This window comes from Poecilia formosa, unplaced genomic scaffold (assembly GCF_000485575.1).
Source record: "Poecilia formosa unplaced genomic scaffold, Poecilia_formosa-5.1.2 Scaffold598, whole genome shotgun sequence".
Lineage (NCBI taxonomy): Eukaryota > Metazoa > Chordata > Actinopteri > Cyprinodontiformes > Poeciliidae > Poecilia > Poecilia formosa.
The window spans coordinates 114,497-128,843 of record NW_006800537.1 but is presented as its reverse complement, the minus strand read 5'-3'; the positions used below and the strand labels follow the sequence as shown (position 1 = coordinate 128,843).

Here is a 14,347-nt window from a genome sequence, read left to right as displayed (position 1 = left end):
GCCTTTGCTAATTAAAATTGTGTTAAAAGTTATATATGCCTACCATAGATCCAGCTGAGGTCTTAAGTAAAGAGACGTGTTGTCCAGTTTTGTCCACATGAAGGAAAAAGCCGGATTCTGTTCAGCAGTAAACGTGTTTTTCTTTAAAGCCTCTTCATGTTCACTGAACTTCGGCCCCATTTTCCGTCCTAATCTCTGACAGATAAAGAACCTGTCAGGAGAACAAACCAGCTCTCGTTTATTCAATGATTTATGTGGCTGATGCCTTCACTGCTGTAAGAAATTACAGATTGTTTATGAAAACAGGACGAGTGATCCCCAGTATGCAGAAATAATGATAATTGCGTTTCAGTTTGGTAAATTTTACATTAGGTTGCATTTTTGAGCTCATGTGTGATCGGAATTTGAATACAAAAGCATATTTGTGTATACATTAAATAACCAAATAAATATCTGCCAGTATTACCGTCTTAGTGCCATGCTTCTGGAAGTAAAATGTTCCGAATATTAAAAGGTAAAGATGCAAAATTTAAGGAAATTTCACCCTGATTTTAAAAGTTCTGAGTGTTCGTGAAGGCAGCAGAAGGGGCGGAAACTTTGCGCAATAGTCCATTGCTCATAGTAAGAGCCGACGCGGTGAGTGGAGGAGCTCCCGGAACCACATCACCCCAGAGATCCGGTCCATTCCCCGCCGAACCGAGCGGAACCATGCCGGGCAGTTGGTGGCGCGCTGCCGCGGTGAGCCACGGCCTGACGGCCCTGTTCGCCATGGGCTCCTGGGTTTCCGTCAACAGCCTGTGGGTGGAGCTGCCGGTGGTGGTGAGAGAGCTGCCCGAAGGTCAGTCCTCATCTCCGGAGGAAAACTCCCCCATTCCCGGTCCGCCTGACCCGGTTCTGTTCGCCAATTTATCACAACACGAAGCAACTTCATAATCACTTAAAGCGGTAATAAGTGACTCCTGCTCCAGTGTTGGGACCCATAAGCCTTTTCATCAGCTGATTACAGACTCGTGTTTACAAGCCGGTTCATTAAACTAATGGTTTCAATCCATCGATCCGTTATTTCTGTTCTCTCCAAGCAGTCAAACATTTATCAATCTTCAGCCTTCAGCCTGTTTTGCTCTCGTTGCAGGCTGAAGCTTCATCAGCTGCTCTTCATCAGAAGATGTTCGCATGTGGGGTTCCTCAAGGCTCTGCTGCTGGACCCCTTTCATTAAACATGAACCGGTTTTTGCGTCAGTCCAGCCCTTCACGTCCTCTGCCTCGGTGTTTCTCAACCCCTGGTTCTCGGCCCGCCCTGCGTGTTTCAGCTGCTTCCTTGCTTCCTTCTGCCCAGGTGATTTCAGCTGACAGGTGTTTGCTGAAGGAGGCGCAGAGCAGCAGGGGAACATCTAAAACATGCGGGGCGGTGAGCTGGAGGACCGGGCTGGGAACGCTGCTCCAGAGCACAAGATGACTATTAATACTGGAAAACCGTTCGTATAGATGCTTGATAGAAAATATGTGTAGCAGTAAAAGTAACAGCAGCTCAAAGGTACATTATTACATTGACAGGTGAAAATAACATCTAAAATCGTATTTTATTTGAAAAGAAGCTTGAAAAACGGATCAGGTTTCTACTACCTGACCAATATCTGGTTTTCTTTGACTTTAGATTTGATTATCCAGATTAGACCTGGAACAATTAATCAATTATTGAATTGTCAACTAATATAGTAATAAATCAATCGTTAACTGGAGTATACAGACTCTAAAAAAGCCATTTGCTGAAAGAGCAACACTGTGTGGCAAGATAAAAATCAACAACCGCTTTGTCTGTAAATCTGTTCTGACTTCACAAAGTTTTACGTAAAGTTGGTGGAGAATCTAAAACCTCCATAAAGCTGCAGTTTGTAGCTTTTTATATGTTTATTCCATGTTAAAACCGTTTAATGTGAGACGGATAAAAATAAATTAAATCGGCCTCTGCCCTGTTGTCATCTGCACAAATACACCAATCAGAGCCAGGAGGAGGGTCTGTAAATCACCCTGGTGTACATGCTACTCAGGCCCCTAGCACTCTGCTACGCTACCAACCTCAACAGAGCCTCCCCTGAACGGTAAAGCTAGTTAGCATAGCTATCGATGATGGTGGAGAAATGGGTCTCCTGGAACGGTAAGTTGTTTCTCCACCATCAATACATTGAGCAGCGTGTACACGAGATGAGTGACAGCGCTAGGCCCCTCCTCCTGACTCTGATTGGTTGCTTTTGACCGGGAAGAGTTCAGTTCTGCAGAGGGAGAAGGTGGAGGAGATGATCTGTGTCAGGTTTATTAGCAACAAGGTCAAAGGTCGTCTCATCACATCGACATCAAACAGCCACCAGCTGTGAAATGGGTGTAAACAAACGACATCATCAGATTATTGATCAAATCGATTCCAATCAACTGGGTTTACAGACATAAAGGAGCTCAGGGTTTCAGCTGATTTAAGTTTTCTGCAAGTTTGTTCCAGATCTATGATGCATAGAAGCTGAACCGGGCGGTTCTGATCCGGTTCTCGTCTCCTTCCAGGCTGGAACCTTCCTGCGTACCTCTCGGTGCTCATCGCCTTTGGAAATCTGGGTCCCATCGCGGTGACGGTGGCGCACCACTTCGCTCCGGGTCGCCTGAACGAACGCGTGGCCATTCACTGCATCCAGGCGCTGGCGGTGGTGGCGTCGGGGTTCCTGGCCCTTTTCTGGTCCCGCCAGGTGCCGATCGCAGGAGCGGAGCGGTCGCTCCCCTTCCTGCTGCTCAGCTTCGTCCTGGCTCTGGTCTGCTGCACTTCCACCGTCACCTTCCTGCCGTTCATGTTCCGCTATCCTCCAGAGTACATCCGCACATTCTTCATCGGCCAGGGCTTCAGCGCCTTGTTCCCCTGCGTGGTGGCTTTGGGCCAGGGCGTCGGCAAGCTGGAGTGTAAAACCGAGAACGACACAGTGAAGCCAGAGTACCTGGAGGAGAGCTTTCCTGCCCAAAACTTCTTCTGGTTCCTGTTTGTGATGCTCACCATCTCGGCCTTGAGCTTCATGGCTTTGACACAAAGACGGGCCGAGTCCCAGCAGGAGAGGCCACCCCAAGAGTCCGACGGCGCCGAAGCGGCAAAGAGCGGAGAGGAGACGCTCCGGCTGTACAACGGAGGAACGGCGGCGCCAGAGGACCCGGTCGGCCCGGAGCCGCCCGCTCCCCGGTTCTGGACGGGACGAAACGTCTACCTGCTGGCGCTGCTCGCCGCCTCCAACGCCCTCACCAACGGAGTGCTCCCGTCCGTCCAGAGCTTCTCCTGTCTGCCCTACAACAACATGACCTTTCACCTCTCTGTGGTCCTCGGCAACATCGCCAACCCCCTGGCTTGCTTCCTGGCCATGTTCGTGGTGCTGAGGTGAGACTGGAGGCGTTTCTGACCTGTAAAGGTGGATTTTCCCCCTGATCCTGTTCTCTCCTTAAAGTTCAAATGCTAAAAAAGAAATCCACAAAATGGTGTCAGGACTGAGTTCAGGGCCCCAAGAGGTTCAGAGGTCAAACAGTTGCGACCTTTGTGGAGAGGACAGTCCAGGATGCCGCTGTCTCCAAACTGGGCCACTTCCTGTCCGACTGGCCCTACTTCCTGTGTAGCTCCAGCTGGGTAAAGGTCACTGGTGACACAATAACAGTAAAGGATGTCGGGTTCTAGAAATGGAGTAAAAATGAGCAGAAAAATCTTTAAAAAGTTCTGGAGGAACTAAAGGAACCTAAAGAGAGAGGGCTGGGTCAGGACTTTGGCAAAGAGCATGACCTTTGACCCTCTGATGTGTTTCAGGTCCCCTGTAGGCCTGGGCCTGGTGTCGCTGGCGGCGGGCATGTTTGCTGCATACCTGCTGGCGCTGGCGGCGCTCAGCCCCTGTCCGCCGCTGCAGGCCAGCCTCGCTGGGAAAGCCTTGGTGGTGAGTTTCCTCTGGAGGCTTTTATTTTGATAAGCCGCCTAGCAGAGTCAGCTAAAGCTCAGGGGCCTCATGCATAAAACACTGCGCAGTTTTCACACTAAAACTTGGAGAAAAATTTAGAAAAGTGCAGCACACAAAAAGTATCAGATGTATAAAGCCGTGCACACACACATGGCTGCGCACCTTTCCTTTATAAATCCTAATTTACAGGAAACGGAGCAGCTGCTGCTCCGCCTGTCGCCTCCATAAATACGTCTTAATGTAAATTAGCATAAATACCCGGGAAAAAAATCCAAATTAATAAAATAAAAAACAAAGAGGTCTAAGTTCAAGTGCCTGAACAGCAGCAGTTCAGCCGGGATTTAGAGACAGAGAGTCAGAGGGCCTTTGGGTGGGAATGTGGACGTTTATTCTGAATAGTAGAATCATGTGAATAAGTTGTACATTTACAGAATAAAGATGCTTTATGTCCATAAGGCGCTTTCACAAAGCGGGAGGCTGGATGGCTGCAGCTGGACCGGTACCGGTACCGCTCGGCTCCTTCTTTAAGTTCTGCTCAGAGACCCAGGATGATCAGTCTGGATGAATCTAAACACCAATAAACCATCAGATCAATATGATCTCTGATCAATCCTCCCTCTGTTCTCCATCAGAGCCAAAGCTCCACATTACGGCTCACCTGGATGCAGCTACTGATATCCGTGTGACTGCAGACACACCTGGATCACCTCAAATAATCAAAGCTGTTGATTAGTTTCACTCAGCAGGTTGGAGTTAATCTGCTGAGCCTGTTTCCTGTTTTCAGTGAGAATGAAATGACCCCATAGATGCATTTCGGCTCACAGATCAATGTGTTACATCTCTATGAGACACAAACTGAGGAAAAGTGCCATTTACATTGGAGCGAGGTTTTCACATCCTTTTATTTTTATTTTGTGTTCGTGTTAGCTTATTGTCTGAGGATGAATGGGTTCAGTTTCATCGTTTAACAATAAAATATTAAAATCATGAAAAACATTGGTTTGGTGCTTCTTGGTCTAAATAACTGAATGTAGTCAGACTTCAGTGATTTTAGGTGAGTTTTGACGCTTTGTGGTTTGATATTGTTCACAGAAAAAGTTTGTGTGGCTGCTGCACATTTTCACGCCGAGCGAAAAAGTGTGTAAACCTTGATGCAAAGTTAATTTTTATACATGCCGACTTGTGCATAAAATATGGGACCGCACATTTTTTGTGCACGCCGCTTTATGCATGAGGCCCCTGGATGTGTAACTTTAGGTAAATCCAAACGCTCAGAACCAGAACCACTTCTTGTTCTTGGCTAAATATGACAAGAAAATGTAACCTTTATTTTGAAAGTCTGGACTTTCACTTGATTGTCAGTTTAATCAAATCCAATCAGAGTCAGGATTTAATTGGTTGCCATGGCGATTCATTCATTCCTCCGGGAGCAATGTGAAAAATGCAAGTTGGATCAGAACAACTCCTGGTCTGAGAGGGTCCAGTTTCTCCAGAACCAATCAGAACCAGAGCTACTGGGAGTGAATGAGAGTGGGCGTGTCTCTGCTCTCTGATTGGTCAGAAACCAGGAAGTCCTCCAGGAGAGGGATTGGGTGGAGAGACGGGTAAAACCCGGAAGGTTCTGGATGTTCCTGGTCCGGATGATGGTTCTGATGCAAAAGACGACTGAAATGAAAAATTTTAGTATTTTAAAGTTTTGAGAAAAAGTTTATTCCAGCCACAGCTGATCAATAGAAATCAATAAAACAGTTTTACTGTGAGAGGATATCCTGTTTATGTTGCTAAGCAACCCAGAGGAAACATGGCCGTCCCCTGCTATCGCTCACCGGCTGCGTGTGTGCGCCCCCTGCAGGTGGGCTCCTGGATCCTGTTCACCGGCCTGTTCTCCTACCTGAAGGCGTCGGTCGGCACGCTGCTGCACGGCGCCGGGCGCGGCGCGCTGCTATGGGCCGGCTTGGCCATCCAGGCCGGCTCCCTGCTGGGCGCGCTCGCCATGTTCCCCCTGGTCAACGTCTACCAGCTGTTCGCCCGCGCCCACGACTGCGTGGACGTCTGCAGCAACAGGACTGCAGCTCCTCCAGCAGGGGGCGCAGCTGTTCCTGAGCTCCGGACGTTTCTGGACTGACGGCAGCAGGAAGCTCTTCGTCGTCTCTGACTCTTCCTCAGGAGGAAGGCCGCATGCTAATGACCTTCCACTTTTCTTTCTGTTGAAACATTTTACTGAAAGTTTTTTTGATGTTTTGGGATTTTTTTCCCCGTTTTGGGAATGAGATCTGATTCCCAGCTGTTTGGGACCAAAACTCACTTCCTGTTTCTGTGATCTGCTGACAGACAGAAGTAGCCGATGCCAGATGCTCACACTGAGGCTTGACCTTAGGGCTGCCACCTTTCAGAAATCCAAATAAGGGACGCCCCCCACGGCGTGTCACCCGACTCTCATGGGGTGGGACGTCCGCTGCAGTGATGGATAATATTTCATGGCAATGTTTTTGTTTTTAAAAAGTGATCCAGAGAGCAACCGTTCATACATAGAGTACTCCAAAACTGTTCTCCAGTCAGAGCATATCTTAAACATGTTTAATTAAGCAAGTGTAAAATGTAAACGGCTCAAGTACTGAGCGACTGATCATAACACCTGATTTAATATTCAAAATGTGTCCTCAGACAGCCAAAAGTACAAGTTATGTGAAAATTCTAGTATTGTAAAGAATATTAATAAAATATTTATACATATAAGGAGATAGATTTGGAGGCTGGTTCTAGGACAAATTTACCACTAGGGGTAGTCGGTGCTTTTTCATGGGGACACTTAAAAAAATGAAACAAAAAAACAGAGCAATATTTCATCATTTGATATATGAAGTGAGCCAAAAAGCCACTTGTGTCTCCAGAGATCCAGGCTGCAGATCCCTGGCAGATGGAAAGTCTGATTCTACACAGCAGCTAAAGGTGCAGCACTATAATTTTTAATTCAATGTTAAAGTAAAATTGTGAAGGTTAAAAAATCCACCACTGAGCATTAACAAAAGACATTTATTTAGCATAATTTCTTCTGTACCCCGTTGGCCCCCATCTAGATCCGCCCCTGGGCTGCAGGTCTGTGTCTGACATTAATTATACAGTAAATGACCACTGAACACTGAATTCATAAAAGATGTCAACATTTCTTAATAAAACAAACAGAAAGCTCTAACAAACCTTTTAAAAGTAGGAAATATTTATGTATTCACTGTTAATCTCTCGGTATGATTTGTTCTCTAAATCACCATTTGTATTATGATACATTAAATAAGCAAATAATCAACTCCTAACAGTCGACTAAAAGCACAATAAGAAGCTGAATAATAAAATGTTCTCCCATATCAGCCTCAGGAGATGACTGAGGGATGAAGAGATGCTGATTTCTGGTTCTGTAGGTTCTGATGGGTCTGCAGTTCCTCTCCTGATCCATTCTGTCTATCATACAGCAGCACCGCGCCACGATGGACACTTTTTTTGATCTTGATTGCCTGTATTCATCCTCACTAACATTATTCACTCTGGGATTTGCGTCTTCCCTCTCACGTCTGTATCTTTACGAGGTTTTGGTTCTAAGGACGGTGGCGTATCGGGCTGAGGACGTTTTAAAAAGACGGGTTGATAGCAGCTCACTGCGGCTGCGTAGTGTCCGTCTCTAGGCAACAGCATCGGTCCGTAGCGTTCTGGGGTCCTTTTTACGTCCCGCCACAACAATTTAGCTGACCTTAATATTTCCTGTTTTAATTTGGTCATTGTTGTTACACTTAGTGTTGATATGTGTGTGATAGGCGAGTCTATCGGTCAGTTATAGAAATACGGAACAAATCGCGTCCCGTAGCAACATTTAACAGCCAAACATGGGACAGTCCGTATTTAAGGGACGGGAGGCAACCCTACTTGACCTCTGACCCCCAAAGGTTTTAAAGAGACCATCCTGTTTATTCCTGCTAACAATAAAGCAACAGTTTGGTGAAATCTGGGTTTTTTATTTTTAATGTTAATGTTCTTTTTTTTTTTTTTTTTTTTACAGTTTTGGTTTCTGCTGTTGTCTTTATCCTCCAGTAATTGATCAATCATTAATTGATTATTTTGGGTGAAGGTGATGGAGGGTTAAGCTGACGGCCTGCAACATTCCTCCATAAATCAGCTAAATTATAAAATTTTTGTTCTTTTGGAATAAACTTTAGCCATGATGCAGGTTTTCCTTTGAGTCCAGAGAAAAACCCGAAACTTTACGATTTTCTAACATGCAATGAAAATAAATGGTTTTTATTTGGTATTGCTGGCATTTTCCATATTATCCCAACATTTGCTGATAAGTAGAAATGTTTTTATAGACTGCTGTGATTAGAAGAGCTTGTTGCTGGTTCCACAAAGCTGTTAAAACGTGACTTTCTATTGAGCAACCTGCAGCTGAGGCCGTTCGCCTCTTGATCCGCTTCTGGAGAATTAGCTGAATTCTGCAGATTCTCTACGAAGCGACGAGAACGAGACGCATCTGCTGCCCTGCAGGGTGAAGACGGCTATCAGCCAATCAGGACCAGGCTTTCTGCAGGACCCCCACCCCCAGCAGGGCTTACGCCTCGGACGCTCCTGCCAGTTATTATTGCTCAGGACTTTGGCTCCAGAAACGCTCCTTCCACCAGCAGCAGGTGAGTCTCTGCAGGCAGATCGTCTCCATCTGGTTTAGATTTTCATCAACATTCAACAGATTTGAGCTCCTAACACAGAAGCTGATTTACACTTTAAATTTTACTTCTATGATGATCTACAAGTGTTAAAACTTTCTGACTGTTTTCGTTTAGACAGTCGGTGTTGCTCAGCGTTTCCAAAGGAAACACAAAAAATCTGTGAACATTAACAGAAGATGGGAATAATTCACGCAATGCGCCTTTAGCTGGATGGATCCGTTCCTCATGGTGACACATTAATCTGGACTTACAGTTTGATCTGTTTTCTCCTGCTGCACATAAAACCTTGTAAATAAAATGTTTTCTGCATTATTTTATTTTTTATTATTTTACTGAAAGTCTAAATATGAATTAATAATGATGTTGGTCCCAATGCATTAGATCAAATTCAGCATTGATAAAGTTTTCACTAATCAATTATCTGACTGTATGTACATTAGTCATATCAACTAATATGACTTATTAATTATTATAAACCTTTTTACTGACAACTCTTGTTTGAAATTAACGTATAAAGGCCTTTAACTAGACCAGAACTGTCCCGCAGCCTCTGACTGAGCCTGCTGTCCGGGCGTCTCCCCGCAGGACGCCTCCGCCATGTCCGTGCTCACCCACCTGCTGGCCGTCCTCTTCGGGATGGGCTCCTGGGTCTCCATCAACGGCCTATGGGTGGAGCTTCCCCTCATCGTCCCGCAGGTCCCAGAGGGATGGTACCTGCCCTCCTACCTGTCCGTCCTCATCCAGGCGGCCAACGTCGGGCCGCTCGTCGTCACCCTGATGCACCGCCTCCGGCCCGGCGTCCTCAACGAAGCGGCGGTCATCTACGGGATCGTGGCGGTGGGCGCCGTGGCCAGCTTCCTGCTGGCTTTCTTCTGGAAGGAGACGGTGGTGGTGGCCGGCGCCCCCCGCAGCCTGGCTCTGCTGGTTCTGACCTTCTTCCTGGCGGCTGTGGACTGCACTTCCTCCGTCACCTTCCTGCCCTTCATGATGCACCTCCAGCCGCACTTCCTCACCTCCTACTTCATCGGGGAGGGGCTGAGCGGCCTGCTGCCGGCCCTGGCGGCTCTGGTCCAGGGCGTCGGCCTGGTGCGCTGCGTCAACAGCAGCCAGTCCCTAAACCACAGCGGCCACGGAGCCAGACGCCTGGAGGCTCGGTACCAGCCCTCCAACTTCTCCGCCGAGGTCTTCTTCTTCTTCCTCAGCGCCATGATGCTGGTGAGTCTGGCAGCGTTCCTGCTGCTGGACCTCCACCCGGCCGTGGCCCGGCAGCAGCCCGACCCGCGCTACTCCGCCGGGTCCAGGGAGAGGTCCAGGAGGAGCCGGAAGAGGCCCGAGCAGAGGCCCATGATGGACCCCTTCAGGCCCCAGAACCACAAACCCAGAAGCAGCTTGGGTTCCAGCTCCTGCAGCCAGAAGCAGCTGGTCTTCATCTTCGTGGTTCTGGGCTGGGTCAACGCCCTGAGCAACACGGCCCTGCCCTCCGTCCAGTCCTACTCCTGCCTGCCCTACGGGAACGGCGCCTACCACCTGTCAGCCGCACTGGCCGCTGTGTCCAACCCGCTGGCCGGCTTCGTCGCCATGTTCGTCTCCATCAGGTCAGCCAGGAACAAATACCTGATCAATAATCAAATATCCATTCAATTATTTTCTTCTCTCAGGACTAAAATGATATAAAGGTTCTACTGGACTTCATCAAGTCCAGAGGAGCTCAGAGCGCTTCACACTCATTCACATGCTGATGGTAGAGCTACTGCACGGTAGCCACGGCTGCCCTACACAGTCTGACAGGCAACCATGCACCAGCGCCCCCTGCTGGGCGCTCTGACCTGCAGCAGGTAGGGCGGGTGAAGTGTTTTGCCCAAAGACACGATGACAGAGTGGCGATCGAACCAGCAACTGGCCGAGGGGCGAAGTCCTGCCACCGCTGCTGCCACCGCTCCAAAACCTGAACTGAAGTCTGAGGATTGTGAAATAGTTGATCAAAAACAAGAACTTTCATCCAGACTTCCTGAAACTTGAAGAAAGAAGAAGTCTGAAGGAAGTCAGGAGGAAATGTGGAGAGAAGTTTTGGTTTTTCCTCATCAACTTCCTGCTTTGATGGATTCAACAAAAGCTCTGTTCTATTTGGAAGCACCTCACCACATGGGGTGTATGTAAAATTCTGACCTGTGTGGATCAGACATGTTCTGGTTCTGGATGTTCCTGACAGCTGCTTGTGGTTCTGCAGGTCGCTGGTGTTCCTGGGCTTCCTGACGGTTCTGGGAACCGGGATCGGGTCGTACATAATGCTGATGGCGGCGCTGAGTCCCTGCCCCCTGCTGGTCAACGACGGTGCTGGCGCCGCCATCATGGTGGGTCCAGGAGATTCTGATGGGTCCAGATGGTTCTGGTGGTTCTGATGGTGACCTTCCTCTGTCCAGGTGCTCGCCTGGATCCTCTTCATCTTCTCTCTGTCCTACGTGAAGGTCATCATTGGGGTGATCCTGCGGGATGAAGGTCACAGCGCCCTCGTGTGGTGCGGGGCAGTGGTGCAGCTCGGCTCCCTGCTGGGAGCCGTCACCATGTTCCCTCTGGTCAGCGTCTACGGCCTGTTCTCCTCCGGGGACCCATGCAGCACCAGCTGCCCCTGAAGGGCCCATGAGGGGGGAACCATGAGGGTTCCCCAATAAATCAGGAAGGTTTAAATGTTGCACTTGGTTTTAGATTTTTTGCTCTTTAGTTTTATTAAAAATCTGCACATTTGCCATAATTTAGTTTTAACTGCATTTATTTTCATTTCATTGTTTGCTTTATGACAATAAAAATCTCCAGGAATTTTCTCATTGAGTCGCCTTCAAAACTTTTCTTTCAGTTTCTTCATTGCATCTCTAAAGAATCTGACTTTGGTGAAAAAAAAACAACTAAATAACTATAACATTTTTAAATAAATATTCTGTATTTCATCTCTTTCTGGTCCATCAGTGTAACATCAGTCGTTGGATTTGCTGAAGTTGCTTTTGAAACATAAAAATAAAACTTAAACTTCGTAAGACTGGATAAAATGACGTAGTTTCTTCTTTTCTCCGTCAGTTGAACATCTAGCCGCAGTTTGAGTAAACTCCCAGCATTCTCTGCGTCGGTCAGCCGTCGCTTGTTGTTCTTCCTCTTGACGCAGATGAGCGCCCCCCCCTTGGTGGAGAGGTAGAACAGCGGGTGGACGACGCTGGAAGGAGACAACAGCAGGATGGAGATGGGCGTGAACAGCTGCTGGTCCTGAATCTGGAACTTCTGCATGGCGGCCACCGGATGTAGCAGAGCAGGTTGATGGCCGTAGTGGCGCAGACGGACCGGAAGGCCTTCCTCTTGACCAGAGGAAGCAAATTAACAATGGATTTATCAGAGAAACAAAAAGTTTCCTGTTTATTCTGGGAGAATTATGGGATGGAGCGAGAAGTTATCTCCAATAAATGGCCTGAACTCCTGATCAAAAACAAAAGTTATTAAAACCATCTGAAGATGAAAATGAGACCAAACTTACCGACAGCGTTGGAGGCTGAAACCGGACCAAGTTCAATCTGATCCTGATTTCCCTGAAAGCTGAGCAATGTCAACACACCTGATTTTCATAACAGGACAACAGGAATTCATCTAAAACACAAATATGGATCCTGAGTTTCATACAAAGAAATGTCTGAATTTTGGTTCCTGCTGCAGGAAGATTCCCTCCAGGATGTCAGAGAGCAGTGGAGTTTTGAGAATCTGCATCTTCACATCCCAGAGGACCATCTTCTCTTTCCAGAGGATGAGGACGCAGACCTGCAAGAGGGTGTTGGGTTCCCAGCATGTGAAAGGTCTGACCTCGAGGAGGGGGTGTCGAGAAAAGTCGAGCTCATCCCACTTCCCCATGCTGGAGATTTTAGTTTAATAATAACAATAAATAAAGTTATCTTTAAAACTGATTACACAGGTGACATCAAGACCCAACAGTAGAGTCAGACGGTAATAAAAGTAATCTGGTTGTATGTGTTGTTATTGTGTCCTGCAAACTTTGCTTTAATTCTACTACACTATAAAACATAATTCTGTATTTATAGAACATAAACAATTTGTCATTGTATCAACCTATAATTCTCAGTATGATTTTTCATTATTTATCTGTTCTGTAACTCAAGCTGTTACTGTCTCTAATCATCAATAATCATCACACAATCAAATTGTTACTGTCATTCAGATCACGAATACATATTTCAAATGTACATTACAGATTATTCCAACCATTACATATGTATGTTTTTATTAATCTTTAATCATCATTAAATCAATATGCAAGATTACTGTTATTTCTCAGGCCTTTATGCTCCGTTTTCTGCGTGTACCTGGAAAGATCTCACCACCTTATGCCAGTTTTCACGACACCCCCTCCTTGAGATCGGACGGTGCTTCGCAGAAAACACATAGTCCAACTAAAACAATTCTAATACATCATCACAATGGATAGTTAAGATGTCCCTTTCGTACCAAGTCACGGGAGAAGATGACGGTGTCCACGTGTCCACGACTTCATACTCCGTCAGGTGTGATGGTGGGGAAATCCAGGCGTCCGCGTCCAGCTCATCCTCTACTGTGGAACTGCACAGCTCAGAGAGATCGTGGCGCTCCAGCTGAGGTGGTGGAGTTGGAGCGGACTCATCCACCTCCAAATCCTGCTGTGGGGCGGCTGGGAAGTCACAACACGCCTCCAATTCTTCAAGCAGGTCCTGGAAATCCTTAGCAAACGAAGGAGACTGCATCTGGCAAATGCAGGTGACGGTGGAGCTCGTTTGGCTACTCTGATCCTTGTGTGATGGGAGAGGTGCATCATCAGTCTGGCACGCTTGGTGAGATGAACTGAGAAACTCAGCTTGGGTACTCTGTTCGTGAGTTGCAATGCTGGCCTGGCATCCGACGTCGACGACATATCCGAAGATGCCGGGCAAACTGGTGGAATGGAGTCACCCACTGCCACTACTTTGCCATCCAAAAGATGCAGAGTAAGAAGGCACTGGCGGGTAATCTGATTTACCCAAAGCTTTTGGACTATGGGTAACATCCGGCCATCTTCTAAAGGCGACGTTTGAAGCGCGTCGTCGTCCTGGCCCAACGCAGAGGTCCACACAACTTTGTGGTCCCGTTCCAGGGATCTAGATGTGGAAGCCGCAATGTAAGGCAGATCCTCTCGTCCATGAAGGCAGAGGATTGCCGTTACATCACCAAGGTGCACGCAATCGTGACACCAGCGGGCAGACGATGCAACCCATATGAACCCAGAGGATTCTGCGGTCGTTCCACATCCCACACAGCAAATCGGTGCCTGAAGAGAAACAGCAACCTAGGTAACTTCATGATTAGTAGGTATTGATAGATACTCAGATAAGTAAAAATGGCTTAGAAGCGAAAGCAGGAGCATAGAAGGTGAGCTGGTTTAAACTCGTGTGCCTCTTTGAGCTGCGAGCCATGGGGCAAGCCATGGGGAATTTATCACAGGGGAAACATTCTCGGATACTGGCGATTCCGAATTCTGCACATGAAACGAATCGTGAAATATCGCCGCGTGGGTCATAAGCCACATGACGATAGGCAGGGTAGACGTCTTCTTCATCCAGTAAAGGATCACAAAAACTCCCCACCCTGTAGCCCAGAGGGCTAGGATTGCCC

At 47.4% G+C, this 14,347-nt stretch overlaps 2 protein-coding genes across 3 annotated transcripts; both read left to right on the top strand.

Annotated features, from left to right (window-relative positions):
- The first annotated feature begins 612 nt into the window (after positions 1-612).
- slc52a2 (solute carrier family 52 member 2) lies at positions 613-6,991 on the top strand. 2 transcript variants are annotated; one of them, XM_016665598.1, is made up of 5 exons: positions 613-838; positions 2,554-3,403; positions 3,821-3,944; positions 5,818-6,102; positions 6,135-6,991. In XM_016665598.1, exons 1-4 carry the CDS (start codon positions 709-711, stop codon positions 6,088-6,090), a joined length of 1,377 nt encoding a protein of 458 aa, XP_016521084.1. In that variant the 5' UTR covers positions 613-708; the 3' UTR covers positions 6,091-6,102; positions 6,135-6,991. The 2 variants fall into 2 exon arrangements, with proteins under 2 accessions (XP_016521084.1, XP_007541336.1); XM_007541274.2 differs by having other exon boundaries at positions 5,818-6,991.
- A 1,549-nt stretch (positions 6,992-8,540) lies between these two features.
- On the top strand, positions 8,541-11,616 carry LOC103130003 (solute carrier family 52, riboflavin transporter, member 3-B-like). The gene is made up of 4 exons (XM_007541272.2): positions 8,541-8,635; positions 9,260-10,269; positions 10,902-11,025; positions 11,095-11,616. Exons 2-4 carry the CDS (start codon positions 9,272-9,274, stop codon positions 11,302-11,304), a joined length of 1,332 nt encoding a protein of 443 aa, XP_007541334.1. The 5' UTR covers positions 8,541-8,635; positions 9,260-9,271; the 3' UTR covers positions 11,305-11,616.
- Positions 11,617-14,347: the final 2,731 nt, after the last annotated feature.